Genomic DNA, 23,059 nt, shown 5'->3' with positions numbered 1-23,059 from the left:
GTCTATATAAGCAAAATTGATTGTAATTATGCTTTGTCCAAAAGCAAGTTCTAAACATAATAAAATAAAATCTATTATTTAATTAAATTTGTTTAAAATTGGATATTGATCTGAGTTAACATTAGGACAAAGTTACAGACATCTATAGGAAGAAAAATTGCAATTAGTTTCAAAGGTATTTCACCTACACCTCTACTATAAAGCAGGAAAGAAATAGTTCATAAATATTTTCTCAGTAAATAAGAAAGTTATACCATACGTCATCCCTTTGTATGGGTTTGAAAAGCCTCCTCAAATCGCATTGGGCAGGGAGGAACTCCACGCATACTTCCACGCACGTGCGGACTTCTTCTCTGCCTGACAAAAGCAGGCAGCAGGGGGCAGGGATAGGGTGGGACTAGGGGAGGGATTAGGGCATTACAGGGCGGGGATGGGCAGAGCTGAGCGGTTCTAGGTCTGGATTTTCCAATTGGAAAATCGGGCAACCCTACCGAAGTCACAAGGAGCTGTAGAGGGCATCATATCCAGCTCTGAAGTGATTGCACTAACCTTTAGGCCAAGGGTGTCCAACCTTTTGGCTTCCCTGGGCCGCACTGGCCGAAAATAATTTTTCTGGGGCCGAACAAACGTGCAAACGCTGCAGCAAGACAGACGAGGGAGCCGGCAAGACGGTATACATCGGGGGCAGCAGAGGAAAACACTGCATCGCCCTCGACCAGGGTCGCACAAAATACTTCACGGGGCCGCATGCGGCCCTTGGTCCACAGGTTGGACACCCCTGCCTTAGGCTATTCTTCCACTCTTTATATAAATGCTTGTATAATTATTCACAACTCTATCGTTTAAGTTAACCACTGGGCTTACAGCAGTGGTCTCAAACTCGCAGCCCGGAGGCCACATGCGGCCCGCCAGGTACTATATTTTGATGCCCTCAGTTTGTTTATCATAAACACAAATGTAAAATAAAACAGTTTCTTGATCTTAGGTCTCTTTAGCTATAAAATACAATATTATTATTAAGACTTAGGGCCTCTTTTATAAAAGCGTGCTAGGCGTTTTAGTGTAGATTTAGCACAGGCTGAATCAACGCGTGCACTAACTGCTAATGTATCCATAGGATAACATGCACGCGTTAGTGTTTAGCGTGTGTTTAGCGCACAATGTTTAGCGTGCGCTAAAAAGCATAGCACACCTTTGTAAAAGAGGGGGTTAGACAAAAGGAAAGATTTATAAACTATAAAGAGTTTTACCTCATGCAAAATTGTCATTTCTTTAATAAGACATTAACTATTTTTTTCTGATGCCCTCCAAGTACCTACAAATCCAAAATATGGCCCTGCAAAGGGTTTGAGTTTGAGACCACTGGATTAACTGTAACCATGGCATCCCGTTTGTCTTTGGGAAGCAGAGCTGAGATTATGATGTCATAATTCCCTCATTCCACCAATAAGAGCCAACCTCATCAGTGATGTCACAATGGCTTGATTGTCCTGTTCTCCCGTCTGCCCTCCAACCCAGCCAGCAGATCAATCATTCCCCTTAACTCAGTGGTCTCAAACTCGCAGCCCACCAGGTACTATTTTGAGGCCCTCGGTATGTTTATCATAATCACAAAAGTAAAATAAAGCAGCTTCTTGATCATATGTCTCTTTAGCTATAAATTATAATATTAGTATTAAGACTTAGCCAAAAGGAAAAATTTAAAAACTATAAAGAGTTTTACCTCATGCAAAATTGTCATTTCTTTAATAAAACATTAACTATTTTTTCTGACGCCCTCCAAGTACCTACAAATCCAAAATGTGGCCCTGCAAAGGGTTTGAGACCACTGGCTTACAGAAACAATGATATAAGATATTTTTAGGACATATGTACATCTCACCTCACATGGCCAAAATATTGGTGATAGTGGATAGTAAAAATGTGTGATATGTGGAAAGAGTTGACTCTTGGGCCTTTTTTGGGGTCTGTGAATTTATTAGGAATTTGGGGTAGAGAGAACTTGATATTTTTCTTTAATATTGCCTATAACACTACCCCCCTCTTTTACAAAGGTACGCTATACTTTTAGCACGCGGTAAATATTATCACGCGCTAATGCGTGCATGTTATCCTATGGACACATTAGCGGTTAGCGTACATGTTGATTCAGCGCGAGCTACATCCATGCTAAAATGCTTAGCACGCCTTTCTAAAAGAGGCCCTACCTCTACAACAGCAGCTTTTTTTATTTGCTGACTTCTCTGCATTGACATCACTTACAGTTAGAAAGGAAAGGCAGTTGCCATACTTTATGTTTACCCTGACTGAAAAAAAATCAACTATTTATTCTAAATCCAATAAAGGGAGAAGACTGCATATCACAACAACTATTTTTCTTAAGTTTTATATATCTTTGATTTCTTACAGCTGGAATAACTTCCTTTTGACTAATATTTATTATAAATAACAAGGGATCATCTCTGTTAACTGAAAACTCCTGTTGCAAATAAGGACATCAACAACTTTAGACACAATGATATTTTTATTCATTGTGAAGAAAACGAACTTCAAAATTACAATTATAAAACCCCCTAAAGTTTAAATTAACTAATCAAATAAAACCAAAATATGGAAGAAAAAAAAAAACACTTCACAGTACACTATTTACAAAAATGAAAACAATGAAATCAATACAATTTTCATTGGCAAGGTAATTTTTAAAAATGACATTTAAAAGTAACAGCATCTAACAAAATAATTCTGTAAACATCAATCTAAAAGTTCTCATATTCTGTACATCGTTGTATATGTGTGGAAAAAGGCAGCTCTTTGGCACAATTTTATCATTAAAAAGTTAGCATCAATATAATACTTAGCAATACTGTATCTACATTTTGAGGTCTTGTTAGAAAGCCTTGATCCAGTGCATTTTCCAGGCATGACCTGTACATAAAGAAATTGTCTCTTGGTTACGCACATCTAGCTAGTATTCTGCATTTTGGAGCTCTGTTTCAGAGAGCAAATCTATTTTTATTTTACTCTTAACACAATAAGGAGATATGATAAAGTTTCTATATTCTATTAAAAAACCCTTAATTTGCTACCCATAGAGAATCGCATAGAGTTTAAAACTGGTTCATCATATTATACAGGCAGAGGCTTACGATCATCCTACTTTGTTCTTTTCACGGTTGCATTATTAAGCCCTGAATATGTATACCCTAGAGGAAAGGAGGGACAGGGGAGATAGGATTCAGACGTTCAAATACTTGAAGGGTACTAACGTAGAACAAAATCTTTTCCAGAGAAAGGAAAATGGTAAAACCAGAGGGCATAATTTGAGGTTGAGGGGTAGGAAGTTCTACTTTATGGAGAGGGTGTGGATGCCTGGAATGCGCTCCCAAGAGAGGTGGTGGAGAGGAAAATGGTGACGGAATTCAAAGAAGCGTGGGATGAACACAGAGGATCTAGAATCAGAAAATAATATTAAATATTGAACTAAGGCCAGTACTGGGCAGACTTGCACGGTCTGTATATGGCTGTTTGAGGGAGGATGGGCTGGAGAGGGTTACAATGGCTGGAAGGGTGTAGATGGGCTGGAGTAGGTTTTTTTTTTTTTTTTAAATTGAAAAGCTTTTATTAAGAAAACACTCCAAACAGTACATAGCAATAGCACATGAGATGCAAGAACAAAAAATCAAAGAGCAGAACATCCCACTCCAAAAGCACACACAAAAATACAATCAGCAATGTAGTCATGTGCAAAGCGTACTAACTGAAAAGAACAATCTATAATACCCACCCCACCACAACCAATACCCCCCACCCACCCCCCCGGGACAAAACACCATACCCACAACTGTCAATAAGGTCGAAACTAGATAATTCCAGACACAACCCAAACATTAAAAAGGAATATAAAGAAGGGGTCCCCCCAAACCTTGCCCACCCAGGCCAACCCCAAGATCAGCTCAAGGTCCCCGACCACCCCTACCACACACCCCCACAGAGGCCCGAAATTGGCGCCACACATGAGCATAGCCATGCAGTTTACCATGCCTCAAAGCCGTTAAGTAATACAGATTCTGCCAAGTGAGCATGCGTTGCTCCACCAGGGCCCATGTGGGTGAAAGTACCTGATTCCACCGAGAGGCAATGGCCAATCGAGCAGCAGTGAATGCAAGTTTGCAGAACAGAGAATCCCCCCGAGCCAGGTCTAATTGATGCCAAAACAACAAGGCGTGTCGCCAATCGGCCGGAATCTGGACATCCAGGATCCGGGACACCCGAGCAAAGACCTCAGTCCAGAATCCACACACCCTCCCACACTGCCACCACATATGAAAGTAGGTACCTACCTCCCCACAGCCCCTCCAGCAAAGCACACTCGCACCCCCCTGCCACCGAGCCACAGTCTGAGGAGTATAATACCATCGGAAAAGAACCTTATATCCGTTCTCAATTAGCAAAGCAGCTATACCCGCCGAGGAGATCTCCGCCCATATGTCGCCCCAAGTGTCCCAGGAAATTACAGAGCCACAATCACCCTCCCAGGCCTTCATGTATGGAAGGGGAGCCCCCCGACCATTAAGACACCGATAAATCGCAGAGAGAGCTCCCTTCCTAAGCACTGGGCCCAGTAATAGTTCAAAGGGCGTCTTACCACCCCTCAAGTCTCCCAAAAGACCCGAGGTCCTAACATAATGAAGGATCTGCATGTAGGGGAACAAATCCCTTAATCTAAGCCCATACCTGCCCCTGAGGTCCGCAAAGGATCTCACCCCGCCTAACACCGGGTCCCACAGCTGACCCATGCAGACTAAGCCCCGTGCCTCCCACTCTGCGAAGACTCCCCTCTCTCCTCCCGGTGGAAAATCAGGATTGAATCTCAACGGAGTAAACCAGGAATGACGCCTACTCCCCAGTAAACAAGCTCTGGTTTGATTCCATACCCTCAGGGAAACCGCTACCGAGGATATCTCCCCCATCAGGCGCGCCCTACCGGGTACCCACGGCCGATGTAACAGAGGCACCCCCCCACTCAACCCTTGTTCAATGTCCACCCACAGTTTCGGGGTCTGCGCCTGCCATTCTAAAAGGGCGCGTAGCTGAGCAGCCTGATAATATTTCACCACATCCGGGACCCCCAACCCTCCGTCCCCTCTCCCCATACACAAGACCTTCCTACTCACCCTCGGCCGTCTACCAGCCCAAATAAAGTTAAAGATATGCCTTTGCACCCCCTCTAATGTTTTCCTCTCCACCCATAGAGGCAACACCTGAAATAAGAACAACAAACGGGGCAGAATCATCATCTTCACAATGGCCACCCGGCCCAACCAAGAGAAATACAGGTCCTTCCATTTAAGTAAATCCTGGCGGATGCGACGAAAGAGCGGAGGGAAGTTGAGGTCATACATCTCCACTCCCGGTGGTCCAAAATATACCCCAAGGTATCTCAATGAGTGCGAAACCCACCGAAACGGATACCGATCTCGAAGATAGGAAACCCGGTCAGCAGGTAGGTTGATGTTGAGAAGCTCCGATTTACCAACATTGACCCGAAATCCTGATACATTCCCATAAATTTCCAACTCCCGCAATACAGCCGGTAAAGACTCATCAGGGTCTTGCACCGTAAACAAGATATCATCCGCAAACAGAGCCAACTTAAAGTCCCCTCCCGGCACCGTGACCCCCCGAATATCCGGATTCATCCGCACACGCTGCGCCAGGGGTTCCACAGTTAAAGCAAAAAGAATCGGGGAGAGGGGACACCCCTGACGTGTTCCCCTTGCTAGAGAGAAAGTCTCCGAATAACTTCCATTTACTTTGATGCAGCTCAGAGGCCCATTATAGAGGACTCGGATCCAGTCTCTCATTCTCGGGCCCAAGCCCACAGACTCCAAGACCCGAAACAAGAAAGGCCAAGAGACTCTATCGAACGCCTTCTCAGCGTCGATAGACAAAAACACAGTCTCTCCTACCCCTCCCCTGGCCCGGTCGTACAAGTTATAGACCCTACGCGTGTTATCACCCACCTGTCTGCCAACTACAAATCCCGACTGATCCGGATGGATCAGCCGAGGGATCCAACTCATCAATCGGTCCGCCAGAATGCGCGTGAAGATCTTAGTATCTACCCCCAATAGGGATATCGGTCTATAGGATGCACACTGGAGAGGATCCTTCCCCTCCTTAGCCAACACTGTCACACCCGCCAAACGCATAAAGAAGGGGAGGGCACTATCCCCTTGCAAAGAATTGAGAAAACGCAATAGAGGGGGCAGCAGCAGATCCTGAAATCGTTTATAGTACCGAACGGTAAAACCATCCAATCCAGGGGACTTACCGAGTTTCATAGAACGCAGCGCACTACGAGCCTCAATCAATGTGAGAGGGCGGTCTAACCTTGCCACATCACCCTGTGCAATCTGGGGTAGCTCAGCTGAAATCAAATAAGCATCCTGGTCCCGTGAAGGCCCTGGATCTTCCGGGGTATAGAGATGAGAGTAATATTCCACAAAACGTGCCCGGATAGCTTCCTCGGTCTGTAACACTTCCCCAGAAGCAGCCCGGAGTGAAAGAATCTGATTTCGCGTCTGTCGCACCTTAAGACGGTGTGCAACCAGGCGACTAGCTTTATTGGAGAACTCAAAATATCGCTGCTGGAGGAGCTGTAAATTATGGTGCAATCTATCCAAGTCCAAAGCCTGAAGATCCCTACGAGCCTGAAGCAAGCGCTCCCGCAATACCACATTCCAGGGGGAACGCTTATGTAAACTCTCCAACCTACCAATTACAATCAGCAGATTAGCAGCTTCCTCCCGCCGCTTACGCTGCCGAGCCGACGCCAGGGCTATCAGCCTGCCCCTAAGGGTAGCCTTCAACCCTTCCCAAACCGCCTCCAAGGAAGCTCCACACTCCACATTTACATCTAAATAGTCTTGTATCCACCCTTCAATCTGCATTCCCATCTCTGGATCATCTAGGAGACTATCATTGAAGCGCCAAAATTTCCGTCCCCCACCTCCTCCCTCCCCCTGGAATCGCAACCACACCGGGGCATGATCCGACCACGTAAAGGACTCAATCCCCGAAGACTCCACCCTCCGGAGAAGTCCCCTCTCCACAAATATATAATCAATTTTGGAATAGGAGGAGTGTACTCCCGAAAAGTAGGTATAGTTCTTCACTGAAGGATGGAGCCACCTCCAACAATCCACCACATTCAAACCAGCCAGTGCCACACGCAACAATTTGCGATCCCGTCTCCCATAACAATCCGCCCTCCCGGAATTATCCAAATGAGGAGTCACAGTAAGGTTGAAATCCCCACCTAAGACCAGGGCCCCCCCTTTAAACTTGAGGATCCGGGGGACCAACTCGCGAAAGAAGATCCCCTGACCCTCATTAGGGGCATAGACATTTACCAGGGAGTACAAGACCCCCTCAATCGTAGCTTCCAACATAATGTACCTGCCCTGGGGATCCCTCACAGCCCTGTGCACCTCACAACGGATCCCCTTACGGATAAGAATGCCCACCCCGCACCTCTTAGAAGTACCCACCCGGGAGGCCCAAAAGGCCTGCGGAAACCTATGATCCCCCACCAAGGATTCATGGGCTTGCAGTAAATGAGTTTCCTGAACAAAACAAACATCAGCCCTCAAACGGAGCAATCCCTATAGAAGGCCCTCCGCTTGTTAGGGGAATTAAGACCTCTAATATTGTAAGAAACTAATTTAAACACCCCCATTATTCAAAGGAATACAGAGACAATGCATGACCAACCCCAACAGACATGTCCCCCCCTCCCCCCCATCTCTCCCCCATCCCCCCACCCCCACAGTAAGAAGCTCCCCTATAAAAAAACCCTAGCAATCCTCTCCCCCCCACCACCCCTCCCCTCCACCCCCCACTCCCCCATGTGAGAGTCCGCAGATCTCCCACCAACATACAAGGAATGTAACAATCCCCGAAGCCCCTGTCACCCCACCCCACAACTATACAAAATTGTCAAATAACAAATATCAGCAGTCCCAAACAAACACACCCGTCCAGCTACCCTCCACCATCAACACCCCACCACCCCCTCGCAATCCCTCCCAACACTCCCTCAGCCCCCCACTCCCCCACCCCTCCACAGAGCATCCAGGTCGGAGATGACCCTCCAAGTACACCTCCCCATAGCTAAAACATAGTAACACAGTCCCCCAGGGCAAACTATACCCCCACAGGCGGGGGGGGGGCCTCTGGACAGTGCAAGGGGGAAGGGACAGCCAAGCAAATTATTAGCCCTCCCATCAGGGGGACCACGTTAAACAGAAGCATTGTTCTGAAGCGAGGGGCCACCGCCTCGGCCCCCCCTCCCACTTCGTGGTCCCCGCTCCACATGCTGCCATCGTGAAGCTGATGGGAGCCCCACTCGACTGGGCCCCGCTCCCACAGGAGAAGCAGGGTCCTCAGGAATCTCGATGCCTGCTTGTTGCAGCAGAGTTCGGGCTTCCCGAACTGTAGTGACTCTGGTATGCACTCCATTGATAGTGATGACCACTCCAAAGGGAAAAGTCCAGCGGTAGCGCAGGTTGCCTCGCTGCAGAGCCTTAGTCACTTCTCGGAACGCCCGGCGCTTCTGCAGCGTACTTGCCGCCAGATCTTGGTAGAATTCCAGCCGATGACCCTCCCAGGCCACCGTGCCCATTTCTCGGGCTCTGCGGAAGATCTGTTCTTTAAGCACAAAGCTCCGCAGACACAGCACTATATCTTTAGGCTGATCAGATGTGCGGGGCCCCAGTGCCCTGTGAGCACGCTCCAGACCCGGATCCAAAGTGTCATTTTGCAACAGCCAGCGAAGCAAAGTAGTGATGGTAGCGCTGACATCTTTATATTCCTGCAATTCGGGTAGGCCCCGCACCCGCAGGTTATTACGCCGGGTATGGTTCTCCAGATCCTCCACCTTGTCCATCAAAAGCTGATGTTCCGCCGCGGCACTCTCCAGGGAGCGTTGCATCCCGGTCACCGAGTCCTCGCAGCAATCCAATCGCATTTCCACCGCCTCTACGCGGTTGCCCACCTCCACGAGGTCCGTGCGCAGCTCCTGCACCACCTCCCGGACCTGCACCACCACTGCCGAGATCTCGGCTTTTACTTCAGTGATCCAGCCCTGCATATCCGACTTGGTGAGGGGGTCCGTGGGGGAGCACCCAGGGGCCGACGCGCTCACCGTCGCTGCCACCTCCGCTGTAGCCCCACTCGAGTGCGCCGCCTCACCACCGCCGGTCTCCAGGCCCCCACTGCCACGTGCCGTCCGGCTCAGCGCTTGTTCCAGCGTGCGCTGGCCGGTTTTTTCAGTCGGGATTTTTTTGCGCGTTGCCATGGGGTCTCCGCTCCCTGCGCTCTCCCCTCCGTCACCAAAGGAAATATTTTAGCGCTTATTCCGCAACTTATTTGAGCAATTTAGCACCGGGCCCGAACGGAGCTCTAAGATCAAGCTCCCGTTCGCATCGGTGACGTCACTTCCTCCTCGGGCTGGAGTAGGTTTTAACGGAAATTTTGGCAGTTGGATCCCAAGCACAGTACCGGGTAGAAATTTGGATTCTTGCCCAGAAATAGCTAAAATTTAAATTGAATCAGGTTGGGCAGACTGGATGGACCATTCGGGTCTTTATCTGCCATCATCTACAATGTTACCATGTAATAGATTTAGTACATTTTTATTGCAGTTTCCCCCTTTTAGAGGTATGTGTTCGAAACATCAATTTAACCCCTCTTTTACATATGCTGTTATTGCGGTTTGGAACGATTTACCTCGGCAAATAAGGACAGAAATTAGTTATTGGAGATTTTGTAAAATGCTTAAAATATTTTTATATGATAGATTCAGTGGTGTAGCTAGAGTGAGAGGTGCTCAGGACGGCGGTGCCCATCCATCGCCCCATCCACATCTGCTCCTTCCCCGCCCCATCCGCATCTGCTCCTTCTCCTCCCCTTCCTGCCGTGTGCATGCACCCCTCCCCTTCACCTCTTTTAATGTTCACAGCTTCAGCAGCAAACCCCAACCTATTACTCACACCAGTGCCAGCTCTTCTCCTGATGTCACTTCCTAGGCACGGGTCCAGGAAGTGATGTCAAAGGAAGAGCCAACGCTGGCTTGAGCAGCGGATTGGGGTTGATGCTTGTCCCGCAAACGTTCGAGAGTTAGGATGGAAGGGACGCATGCATGCGGGAGTGGGGAGGGGGCAGAGAAGAGGATGGGTGCCGGCACCCAGGGTGGACTGCCTCCCTTATTACGTCACTGGCTAGATTGTAAAGTTAGTATTTTCATCTAAAGAATTGTATCTTCTCATAGAATTATTAGGGCTTCTTTCTGATGTAAATCACCTTGAACCAAATGGTATTAGAATAATTCAGAAATCTTGTATTAGATTATATTAGTTCTATAATCTTGCTTCCCTCTTAAAAATGTAAGCATGTAATAGTACACAGAGTAGCATATGTTCCTGTAAAATGATTAGGATTTTGTTCTTTTATGCTATGTATGTGACCGTGCTTATTAGATGCATTTATTGTGCAGTATATCAACATACTCATATACTGCATTGTTTCATGGAAAAAATTAATTCACTATGCAATGCATGGTGATTTTAAATGTACTAAGGGAATTCTCTCATTGTATGGTCTAAAACAGTGGTCTTAATCTTGCGGCCCACCAGGTACTATTTTGAGGCCTTTGGTATGTTTTATCATAATCGCAAAAATAAAATAAAACAGTTTCTTGATCATATGTCTCTTTCGCTATAAATGACAATATTATTATTAAGACTTAGCCAAAAGGAAAGATTTATAAACTATAGAGTTTTACCTCATGCAAAATTGTCATTTCTTTGATGTGGCCCTGCAAAGGGTTTGAGTTTGAGACCACTGGTCTAAAACAAAGTACTTCATTCAACCAGGCTCACTGTAAATACTTGGGAGACCACATGGTCAGTGCAGAAAATCTCTGTATAATTTCCCTTTACTACATAAACCAGTCATAAGATAAAACCCAAACTATTTTTCTACGACAGTCTTTATTCAGGAAAATTCAAAGCACGTGGTATATTATGTGAATCTTTATTGGACAGGGTTGGATATTCCCTGAACCACTGATTTGACAGCACGTAAGAGCAGCAATCCCTGAATTGGACTGAATATCTTTTCTGAAGCAGATATCTGGTTACTTAAGTTTTTCAGATTCTAGGCCAACGCAAATCTCTCCTTGTCATGCTGTTCTTTTATTATTTTCCTGATTATACCAATTCAACCCTATATTCCTTTTGATTGGAGGAAAACAAAAGTGTTCTTAATTTAACTCATTTTGATTCTCTGAGGCAATGTTTAGAGGTCTATGCAATAAACTTAAATGTGCACAGTAAGGCCCCTCCACCCCCCCCCTTGTAAACTAAAAAGGTATGCTTTTCAATATGGCTTTGCCATGCATGTTAAACTGGACTGGAAATATAGTAGCAGGAGTATTCTAAAATTAGCATGGCAATGCATCTGCACAGGTGGCTTTCATGCTTGCAAAATAATTGGCCTAACTTAGTCTTTATGCTAGCTATTTAATGAGAACTTGCTAACAACCCAAAATTTAACATCTGCCTCTGACCAGCAGGATGTCTCTGTATTGCCTAGTCTATAAAAGAAAAGTAGGCATCTACTTTCCTTTAAAGAATACTAATGTAACTCGTTATATACTCATGCATGCAATTAGGCATGGGCACTTATACCTGTCATAGAGCTAGTATAAGTGCACCTGCCTAAATGCTGGAACTAAAAATATAACTTATGACAACATAATAAAGAGTTTGGAACTCCACTTGAATGAGGAAATGCTCAGAAAAGAAACGGCTGAAGGGCGATATAACTGAGGTCTACAAAATCCTGAGTGGGATACAATGGATAAAAGTAATTGATTTTTACTCTTTCAAAAAGTATAAAAACCAGGGGACACTCAATAAAATTACATGGAAATATCTTTAAAACAAATAGGAGGAAATATTTTTTAACTCAATGAATAGGTAACATAGTAAATGATGGCAGATAAAGATCTGAAAAGTCCATCCAGTCTGGTCAATAGTCACACACATTATTAATTCATGATTAAATTGTCTTTCTTTAACATTTCTGAGAAACAGACCATAGACGTCCACCTGCTACTGTCTTTAGGTTCCAACTACTGGAATTGCCATTGAATCTCACTCAAGCCTATCCAAACCATCTTGTCATTTTTGGAATACAGACTGTAAAAGTCTGCCCAGCACTGTCAAAGTCCTCCCCAGTACCAGCCTTAGTTCTTCACAGCCAGACTTAGAAACATAGAAATATGATGGAATATACAGGCCAAATGACCCATCCAGTTTGCCCAAACACACCATATCTCCTCCTCTCCATAAGAGATCCCACGTGCCTGTCCCAAGCTTTCTTGAACTCAGATACAGTCTTTTGTCTCCACCACCTCTACCAGAGACTATTCCATGCATCCCCCACCCTTTCTGTAAAAAGGAATTTCCTGAGCTTATTATCTCTTAACTTCATCTTATGCCCTCTCATTCCGAAGCTTCCTTTCAAATGAGAGACTTGACTCATGCAAATTTATGCCACATAGGTATTTAAATGTTTCTATCATATCTCCCCTCTCCCATCTTTCCTCCAAAGTATACAAATTGAGATCTTTGTCTGTCCCCATATGCCTTATTATGAAGACCAGCAACTATTTTAGTAGGTTTCCTCTGGACCAACTCCATTCTGTTTATATCTTTTTGAAAGTGTGGTCTTCAGAATCCTTGAGTACCTGATTGTAAAAAACCGCTTAGATAACCTTGATAGGCGGTATATAAAATCCTAATAAACTTGAAACTAAATGATGTCTCACCAGAGTCTTATATAGGGGCATCAATACCTCCTTTTTCCTACTGACCATACTTCTCCATATACACCCTACCATCCTTCTAGCTTTCACTATCTCTTTTTCAATCTGTTTGGCTGCCTTAAGATCATCACATACTATCACACCCAAGTACTGCTCCTCTTTTGTGCACAAAAGTTCTTCACCCCCTAAACCAGGGGTCTCAAAGTCCCTCCTTGAGGGCCGCAATCCAGTCGGGTTTTCAGGATTTCCCCAATGAATATGTATGAGATCTATGCGCATGCACTGCTTTCAATGCATATTCACTGGGGAAATCCTGAAAACCCAACTGGATTGCGGCCCTCAAGGAGAGACTTTGAGATCCCTGCCCTAAACTGTGCCATTCCCTCGGGTTTTTGCATCTCACATCCAAGACCTTGCATTTCTTAGCATTAAATCTTAGCTGCCAAATTTCAGATTATTGTTTAAGCTTTGCAAAGTCTTTCCTCTTGTTATTTACACCAGGGGTGTCAAAGTCCCTCCTCGAGGGCCACAATCCAGTCGTGTTTTCAGGATTTCCCCAATGAATATGCATGAGATCTAATAGCGTACAATGAAAGCTGTGCATGCAAATAGATCTCATGCATATTCATTGGAGAAATCCTGATAACCTGACTGGATTGCGGCCCTCGGGGAGGGACTTTGACACCCCTGATTTACACCATCAGGGGTGTCTACTCTATTGCAAATTTTGGTATCATCCACATAGAGGCAACGAGTTAAGCTCTAGTACTCATTGCCAGAGGATGTGATAACAGCAAGTAGCATAGCTGAGTTTAAAAACGATCTGGAAAAGTTCATAGTCTATTATTGAGACAAACATGTGGGAAGCCACTGCTTGCCCTGGAATCAGTAGCATGGAATGATTCTACTATTTGGTTTTTTGACTTGGATTGGCCATTGTTGGAAATGGGTTAATGGCATAGATGGACCATTGGTCTGAACCAGTATGGCTATTCTTATGTTTTTGTATGTTATGTGCATAAATGTTGCAAACAAAGTAAAAAAACAGGTTTCCTTAACACAACCCAGGTGAAATCCGAGAGGAAAAGACCTCCGATGCCTGTGCTAATATAGAATTGAGATTCCAAAATAGCTTTAGCAGGCTCAGGTTATCTTTCATCGGTCAAAAACCTCTTGAGTACTAAACCAAATACGTCTACTTATGTAACTTTATATATTTCTTATAGTACAGTATTGGTCAATCTCTATTCTATATTAGCTCAGGCATCGGAGGTCTTTTCCTCTCGGATTTCACCTGGGTTGTGTTAAGGAAACCTGTTTTTTTAACTTTGTTTGCAACATTTGAGGTTTCTTTCATTCTTTTGGTATTACTAATGTGCATAAATGTGTCTACAGACTCAACCTATGTGTACGTAAATCCATCTGTAAAATATACACTATGTAAAACATATGTAGTTACAGAATTTCACTCGGGTGGAAATTTTTAGCATATACCGGTGTGTGAACACATGCATGTGTATATGCCATTAGTCTAAAAATTTATACATGTAATACTTTAGTATACCTTTCCATGCGAATAACGCACATAAATTATTAGAATACTAGCATATATGCACATAAATATTACAAATCCATTTATGTGCTGCTCTGTAAATACTCATACATGTATATCTTTGCATATATTTTACAGGTAGCAGTACAAAGGGAAAAGGATTAGGACCTATATACTGCCTTTTTTTTGTAGTTATACAACTACACTCAAAGTGGTTTACATATAGTTACTTTAGACATTTTCCCTATCTGTCCTGGCAGGCTCACAATTTATCTAATGTACCTGGGGAAAGGGTGGGGGGAAATTTAGTGACTTGCCCAGGGTCACAAGGAGCAGTGCGGGGTTTGAACCCACAATCTCAGGGTGCTGAGGATGTAACTCTAACCACTGTACCACTAGGTGGGACTTGCACTTATGCTTATAACCTCTAGATTACTATAAGTTTCACGTATATCTTCAGCATTTACATCAGCTCTATGACTAGCGTTAAGTGCTTGCGTCTAACTGCATACATGTGTATATGACCCATTAAACTAGTATTCTACAAAGGAAAGTAGGTGCCACACAGCTAGTCTTCATGTATCTAAATAGAGGCACACTGTTATAGTATTGCCTTCAAAGTGCTATTTTAACATGCATGTTATATTTTTGAGCATACGTATGGTCAGCCTTTATCAGCATTAGTATTACTGTATATTCAGAACGTGAAACTCGCAGGCCTTGAGCATGCTCAGATGCTCAAGGCCCAGCAGACGAGGGCCGATCTTCAAGAGTGCCCAGATGAGGGTAAGAAGCGGCGGGGGGGGGGGGGGGCCCAATTGTGTCGGGGGGGGTGGGGGTCGGATCGTGTCGGGGGGTGCCCAATTGTGTCGGGGGGGGTTGGATCGTGGCGGGGGGGTGCCGGTTCGCGGGGGGGGGGGGGGCGGATTGCAGGGGGTGTGCTCGTAAATCGAGCCATGCTCAGTTTCCGAGGCACCAATTTTGCAAATGTTTTGCTCGTCTTGCAAAACACTCGCAAACCAGTGCACTCGTAAACCGAGGTACCACTGTATTCCATTTGGCCTTTTTGAATACTGCTGCACACTGAGCAGAAGATTTCAATGTATTAGAACATATGAATAGCCTTACTGGGTCAGACCAATGGTCCATCAAGCCCAGTAGCCCGTTCTCACGGTGGCCAATCCAGGTCCATAGTAACTGGCCAAAACCCACGGAGTAGCAATATTCCATACAGAATCTCAAAGAATAGCAAGATTCCAGAATCCCAGAGAGTAGCAAGATTCTAGAATCCCAAATACAAGCAACATTCCATGCTACTGATCAAGGGCAAGCAGTGGCTTCCCCCATGTCTTTCTCAATAACAGACTATGGACTTCTCCTCCAGGAAATTGTCCAAACCTTTCTTAAAACCAGCTACGCTATCCACTGTCCATGATAATATCTAGATCTTTTTCGTGAGTGGTAACTCCTAAAGTGGAACCTAGCATCAAGTAATTTACTGTAGTAGTATTGAGAAATAAAAGGATAGTGAAAAAACATATGCCAGAGTACTCAGGGAACTGGTGGTACATGAGAAAGACGAATACTAGAAACCTATATACATAATGAATAGAAAATACATCAGGACAGCAAGATCCAAGTATCAATTTGCAATAGAAAACGAGCAGCTATGAAGAGGGAATTAAGGCAATAGTCACTACTCCTTTCCTACTATTCGTTAATGACAGGGTGCTAAGCACAACAAGCCAACTGAGAATGCGATGGAGAGACGGATATAGGACATGCGAAGAAAACAAGTAAGTAAAGATCAGCAGAATGATGACAGAGAATATGGGTGGCAAAATTCAGTGGAGAAAGTGATAAGATAGAATGCATAAGAAATGGAGAAAAGGAATTCCAGAAAATTGAGGAGTTTAGATATTCAAGGGCAACAATAAATACAAGTGGATCTGTCACTGAAGAGATCACAATGAGGACTATGGTAAGATGGCTACAGTGGAGAGAAGTGAATATTTTTAACCTATGAAAAGGAAAACCATATCAGGAACCAAAAGGCATGGGGTGACCCACAAGGTATGGAAGCATGAATATCTATGAATGTCTGAGGGATACTGGTCTAGACATTCTGGGGCTATGAGGCCAGCAAGAAGCAGGCTGGGCTGGAGATGTCATGGCAGGAGTAAGGAAAGAGCCTGCAAAAGAGTAGGCCAGAGGAAGGCCTATGATCCAAGGCAACAGACTCTTGACAAGAGTCAAGGACAGTGTTTCTAGACAGGGCCAGTGCAAGGGTACTGGGCTCTCTAAGAGAACCATCATCTTTACTGACCCCCTTCCCCCCAAATTAACTTTTAAGTTCCTAATCTCCCTCTCCTCCCCCCACCAAGATGTCATGATTTTAAATAATAAAATTTATTTCCAACAGTAATTTATTTACCCAGACAAATGGGCTATTTCAAAATCGTCAGTCCTTTCTGCAGCTAAAAGTATGCATTGATAATTCTTTGAGTTTGTATGGCTGCAGGATCTACAGTGTTCCCCCGTGAATTCAGTAGAACGCAAATCGCAGACTCACTCTTTTGCGGTCTGCTCCGACTGCCTCTTCCTGTAGTAAAGTCGGGCTACACCAATCAGGAGCAGCGTGTCAAAGCAGCTCCTGATTGGTGTAGCCTGACTTTAGTACAGGAAGAGGTGGTCGGAGCAGGCTGCAAATGATTTTCTTCACCCGATGGTTCTCCAGATGCCCTCTCCTGCCTCCCCTGCCATTTAACAGGCGAAAAACCTCATTTGTGGTTTTTCAAAATTTGAATTTCGGGGGAGTACTGTATTATATTGCATTGCATTGCAGCAGTATTTTGCTGTCCCCACAAAGGCTGCTGACTTAGGCAACTACTTAGTCTTGCCTAATGGTTGGGCGAGCCCCGCTTTTAGATAGGAGTCTAGGATAAGAATCAGAGAAACACATACAAGTCAGAAAAAAAAAGGCCCAGGATTTTAACTGTGTCAGCAAGGAAGTTAGAGAGACCTGTGCTTTAGTTCAGTGCTTCTCAGTCCTCTCCTGGAAGCCAGCCTGTTGGCAGTAATTCAAATATCTACAGTGACTAAAATTCTTCTAATTGTATTACAGTGATGCTAATTCAATTTCCTCTCAATAATTATTGGGCATTCCCACTCCAGGACACTCTCTAAGTTTACATGTTTCATTTTCTAGTTCTAAAGTAACGCTTGATGAGGCGGCCTGCGAGGCTTCAGACTTGTGTCCTACACTATTTTTTTGTTATTGTTGAATCTTACAATGTAGCTACTAAGATCTCATATGATTTCATACGATCTCGTACTATGATCTCATAAAAAGTGATGCTTGTCACTATCTCCAATGGGCAACAGACAGTTTCTTTCTCATTGGCTGCTGAATGACGTTTCATGATTTTGTTCATTTAAACATGTCGTCCTGTCAAGAAGTAAAGTGGTTTATCTTCTTTGGAGTTGGCAGTTTGAAATTCATCCCTCAGTCGGAATTGCCATTCATCTTCTAGTTCTAATCGGACTACTGTTTGCCGAAGAGCATTGCGGTCCTGGCAAATTACACACAGGGTGGCACCTATATTAAAAAAAGGAAAAGCAGAGGAATACCAAAATAAGATTTCACACTTTATTAAGAATTGCTGTATGAAAATAAACCAGTGGTCACAAATGCCTATTTCGCTTTTATGACATACACAGTAGGAAAATCTAGAGACACTATAATGCTTAATTAACATCCAGCGACCTGTTGAACGAACATTAATTTAATTTATTTCTAACTTAAAGGAAATCAATTTGCATATGAGCCCTTCAGGGCAAAAGGGGACCATGTCTACTTTTTATATTTCTAAGCAGGACATTATCTTCACTTTTAGAAACATCACAACATATTTTAAACACTCATCTTATGACAAAATTTCAGTAACATGAACAAACAATGCCAGGATCATCTTTAATCTATCAGCAATCTGTACATGTGTGATATCTCAACTCCAAAAGACTTACAATACATTGATAGGGCCCATTCTTGTTCCAAAGACTATACAGAAAGTTACCTCTCAAAATTTTTATAGCTTTTCTTCATACAAAGTCACCCACTTATGGCAGAATTGGTTAGATGTGGACACGGCCCAAAATAATTCAAAAGATGGACATGGTCCACTTTTGCTCTAAAGAGCTCTTATGAAATTAAAAGATGTATTGAAGCATGCATTATGAATTCATTTGCTACAGTTTATCATATTGATCACAATAATAGTAGCTATAATCATGCTCCTTAAATTATACAGCTTAATAGCAGCAAATATGAAAGAATAAAGTATTAGCATTGATCAAATGCCTGTTCTTGGCCACCTAGACAAACTGAAAGAGCTCCCACCTGCTCACTTGCCAGCTTTAAAAATGACACACACTGACTTTTTGTGCTGCTTTCCTGCTTCCTGTCCTATGGGAGCCCCCACAAGTTTCATGCTGGACTGACATATGGATGATACGGATGTTGCCTAAGATGATATACGTCCATACATCTTGAGGAGGGCCTAGGATCATTTCAGGAATAAGGCCTACATTTATCTCGTATAAGGGACAATTTTAAGGATTTTCACCAGGTAATCCTGCTTTATGAATATTAAAGTCCTCTTATAAAATTACCCTCATGGGTTACACATGGTGATAAGGACACATGGACATTTATACAACTTCTGAGCAGGTGTAAATGTAAGCATCTTTAGAGGGACAAATAGATGTCTAAAGGGGAAATTTATCAAGGTGGTCCACTTTTAATTCTGATTATTTTACTACAAGTATGGTTTTTTACACACAGTGTCTCCAGTGCTAAAATAAACTAACCTGACTTTCCCCCTAAATGTCTTTGCAAGATAGAATTAATATAGGCATCTATTTGGCCTTTATAGCTACGAGGCCTTTACAAAACTGCTCTAATAGAGGGTGATTTTATGATTGGTTGCCTGGATTAAGAAGACCAAAAATGTCTACTTACAGTCTATTTAATAAAGACACATAGACCCTTATCCGCTATAATAAAACCCTTAGTGCGCATGCACACTTAAACCGCCGTGCGGTCTGTGCTCCGTGCCGCCGCATGCACAGGAGCATGGTTTCATGTGGCGATTTCCGCATGCACAGTGGGAAGAAGTAAAGTGCAGTGGTTTCCCCATCTTGACAATGAGAGTTGGAGCCTGCGGCAGTTTAAACATTGCCTTCCCTCTACAACGCTGCAAAGACTTCTCTGTGTGCTACAGATTGCCTTCTCTCTGCAACGCTGGACAGAGTGAGCAGGGAAGGGGTACTGCTGGACAGGGGGGGAGGGAAAAGGAAGGGAAAAGGGCTACTGCTGGACAGGGGGAGCAGGGAAGGGGTACTGCTGGACAAGGGGAGGTAAAAGGAAGGGATAAGGGCTACTGCTGGACAGGGAGAGCAGGGAAGGGGTACTGCTGGACAGGGGGGAGGTGAAAGGAAGGGAGAAGGGCTACTGCTGGACAGGGGGTGCAGGGAAGGGGTGCTTCTGGACAGGAAGGGAGGTAAAAGGAAGGGAGAAGGGCTACTGCTGAACAGGGAGCCAGGGAAGGAGTACTGCTGGACATGGGAGGTAAAAGGAAGGGAGAAGAGTTGCTGCTGGACAGGGGGAGCAGTGAAGGGATAAAGGGTACTGCTGGACAAGGGGGAGGAGATAAAAGGAATGGAGAAGATGGGGGAGGGAAGGAGGACCAGAGGAGAAGCATGCAGGAGGTCCTGGAAACATAGTTAAAAGCACAGAAAAATAAAGTCACCAGACAACAAAGGTAGGGAAAATGATTTTATCAATAATAAGTATGCATGCGCACTTGAAACTCCTTGCCTCTATTCGTCTGTGCCTTCGAAGAAAGACAGATAAGGGGCCAGAGAGAGACACACAGAAAGACAGGGGGGCAGGGAGAGAGACAGAAAAAAAGACAGACGGACAGTGGGGCAGGGAGAGAAACAGACAGACGGACAGTGGTCCAGGGAGAGAGAAAGACAGACAGAGGGCCAGGGAGCGAGACAGACAGACAGAAAGAAAGACAGACAGGGAGCCAGGGAGCGAGACAGAAAGAAAGGGGGGCAGAGAAAGAGAGAAAGAAAGACAGACAGAAAGAAAGAAAGAAAGATCTCAGCGCCGCATTGTGCTAAAAGTTTACACATCTATTCTAGCACCTGTTAATGTAACGGGCTTAAACACTGGTGTCTTTATAAAATTCTAGCACCAAACCTGTGTAAATTCTGACTCCACCTGTGCTCTTCCCAAATTCCACTACAGAAAAACCATATACCAAAAACACATATGAGTATCCATAGTGGTAAATTTGCTATACAGATAACTTTATCGGAATGCCCATCTATATTTATCACCAGGAAGCATCAGGATATTTATGAGCCTGCCATCATGAAACTTGTTCACACTGTACTACTGGCCATGACCACATTCTCTAGCAACAAATTCCATAGCTTAACAGTCCATTGACTGGAAAAGTATATTTTGAGTAAGATCTGCTACAAGTTATGACTGTTGCAGTTGTCTGGGTCTTCACACCCTGAAGAAAGCCGCAGTACGATGGCTGAAACATTGGTTCTATCTATCCAGACATGGCAAGACCTGGACAACTGAAACAATCATGACGCCAGCCGTGGAACCCTAAGAGAACTGCTACTAGTTTCACAGAATGTCTTCCAATCTTATAATCATCCCCCATTAATGTTTTACAGCTCTCAACTGACTAAAAAGAACTCTTTTTTCTATCAGTTCTTTTCAACTTGTCACTACATAGTGTTTTATTGACTGTCTGCACATAGCTGACTATACAATTACTCTGAACCTGGACTAGGTCCTCACATTATGTTTAACTGTACAAGGAACTTGCCTTGAGTTTAGTCACACATCTATTTATTCCGAGGAAAGATCCTTAGGTTCTTACCTTGGTAATCTTCTTTCTTGTAAACCCACACTATTCCTGAACTCTTGGGTAGTCAATCCCATCTTGTGAGATTTCTTATAGGAAGCCTCATTTGCATAGTTTTGCTCTTCCTCTCTTATCTCTAGACTGCCCTCCAATTTCCAGTGTGTGACAAAGCAGAGTCATTCCTGTAGAGGACACAGAATAGAGTGGAGTATGGGGAAACTCCCTGAGAACAAGTCTAATCTTCTCATATCAATAAACATCACAACAAACAAACATTGGGAGGGGCGTGGCTTATCGCGCACAAATGGACGTGTGATCACGACGCTCCTCCAAGCTAGGCAACAAAGATTAATAATTCTCCCCTTCAAATTGAAATTTGAAAGAAATTATAATACTGATCGATAAAACTTATAGATATTTAACAACAGAGAAAATTTGATAATATTTTCTCCTACCGGCACTGAGTAAGATCTGATAACAAGTAAGACCGCGATTTTTTTTTCTTGTTGCCGGCTTGTATCTGTGCTAGTGTGGGCTGCTTGGCGGTTGAACCGGTCAATGGTGAAAGAAAAGAGAGGAGAGGACTGGTTTAGTGGGGAGACTGGTGCCGATCAATTCTGGAGTTGTGGCGGTTAGAAGTAGCCCTCTCCTGACGGTGCTAAGACGGAGCCCTGTGAATTAAAAAACTCTTTCGTCGGTTTTCATCTTCTATTGTAAAGAGTGACGCTGAAAGTGGAAAAAGTTGTGGAGAAAGACTATTGAACATTGAAATGGATGGTGAGAGACTTCGGTTGAGGGCTAATGATGAAAAATGACAGTTTGAAACGGCTATCGAGTGTCAGCGGACATATGTAGCCCTCCCCCTCCGGTGTTAAAACAAAACCTTGAGGCTTAAGGAAAGGGAAAGAAAAAAAAAAGAGCCGGTTATACTGAAACATATTAAAAACAACTGTAAAGAAAAAAAGCTGAAACGAAGCGGTATTAAGATTTGAAATTAAATGACCTGAAGGAGGAGAGCCAATACAAAAGGTCTGTTTCTCTTTTACCGGTTTTTTGACACATTTTCTTACGCTGGAGTAATGAGTCATAAATAATCAAAAAACTCACAGCGTGATTATAACCAGCCTGAAACTAAGCCTTGCTAAAACTAAAGTAAGGTACTGAGAAAGGAAGAGCGCTTGTTTATCTCAGTACTGAAGAGATACGGTGATGAGGGCTGAGATTCACTGACGAGCTGATATGAATAAAAATTAAAAAGAGGCTTGAAGACCACGGTGACATTGAATTAACCGATAAAAAAAAAAAAAAAAAATATAGACTTCCTCAATTTGAACTGGTTTTAATGAAGGGCTGAAATTGAGGCAATTTGAAATAGCCCTCCCCTGATGGTTTTGGAGAGAAACATTAAGGGTAAAAAAACCTGACTTTGTACTGTGTGACATTGGAAGAGAAGGAGAAAGAAGGGAAAAACTACTGAAAATTCAACTAATAGAAACTACCCTCCAACGAAATTAGACAGGAACCCTGAAGGAAGGGATCCAAAAAAAAAAAAAAAGTTTGCTATTCCCTCAACAATATAGCATTGAAGGTGGGATATTGTATACTGTGGTGAACAGAAAAATTACTGAACATAAAGAATTTGGAGAAGATAAAATC

General features: G+C 43.8%; 1 protein-coding gene across 1 annotated transcript in view; it reads right to left on the bottom strand.

The window, feature by feature from the left end:
* Positions 1–17,144: 17,144 nt before the first annotated feature.
* The window catches only part of GREB1 (growth regulating estrogen receptor binding 1), a 336,727-nt gene continuing 330,812 nt past the window's right edge, over positions 17,145–23,059 (bottom strand). The window contains exon 33 of the mRNA XM_033939035.1: positions 17,145–18,045. Within this exon, the coding sequence (XP_033794926.1) occupies positions 17,882–18,045 (164 nt within the window). The 3' untranslated portion in view covers positions 17,145–17,881. The remainder of the gene's footprint in view (positions 18,046–23,059) is intronic.

Source organism: Geotrypetes seraphini, chromosome 3, assembly GCF_902459505.1.
Source record: "Geotrypetes seraphini chromosome 3, aGeoSer1.1, whole genome shotgun sequence".
NCBI classification, from domain to species: domain Eukaryota; kingdom Metazoa; phylum Chordata; class Amphibia; order Gymnophiona; family Dermophiidae; genus Geotrypetes; species Geotrypetes seraphini.
Note: the sequence above shows the minus strand (reverse complement) of the source record. Positions and strands in the feature narration are given on the sequence as shown.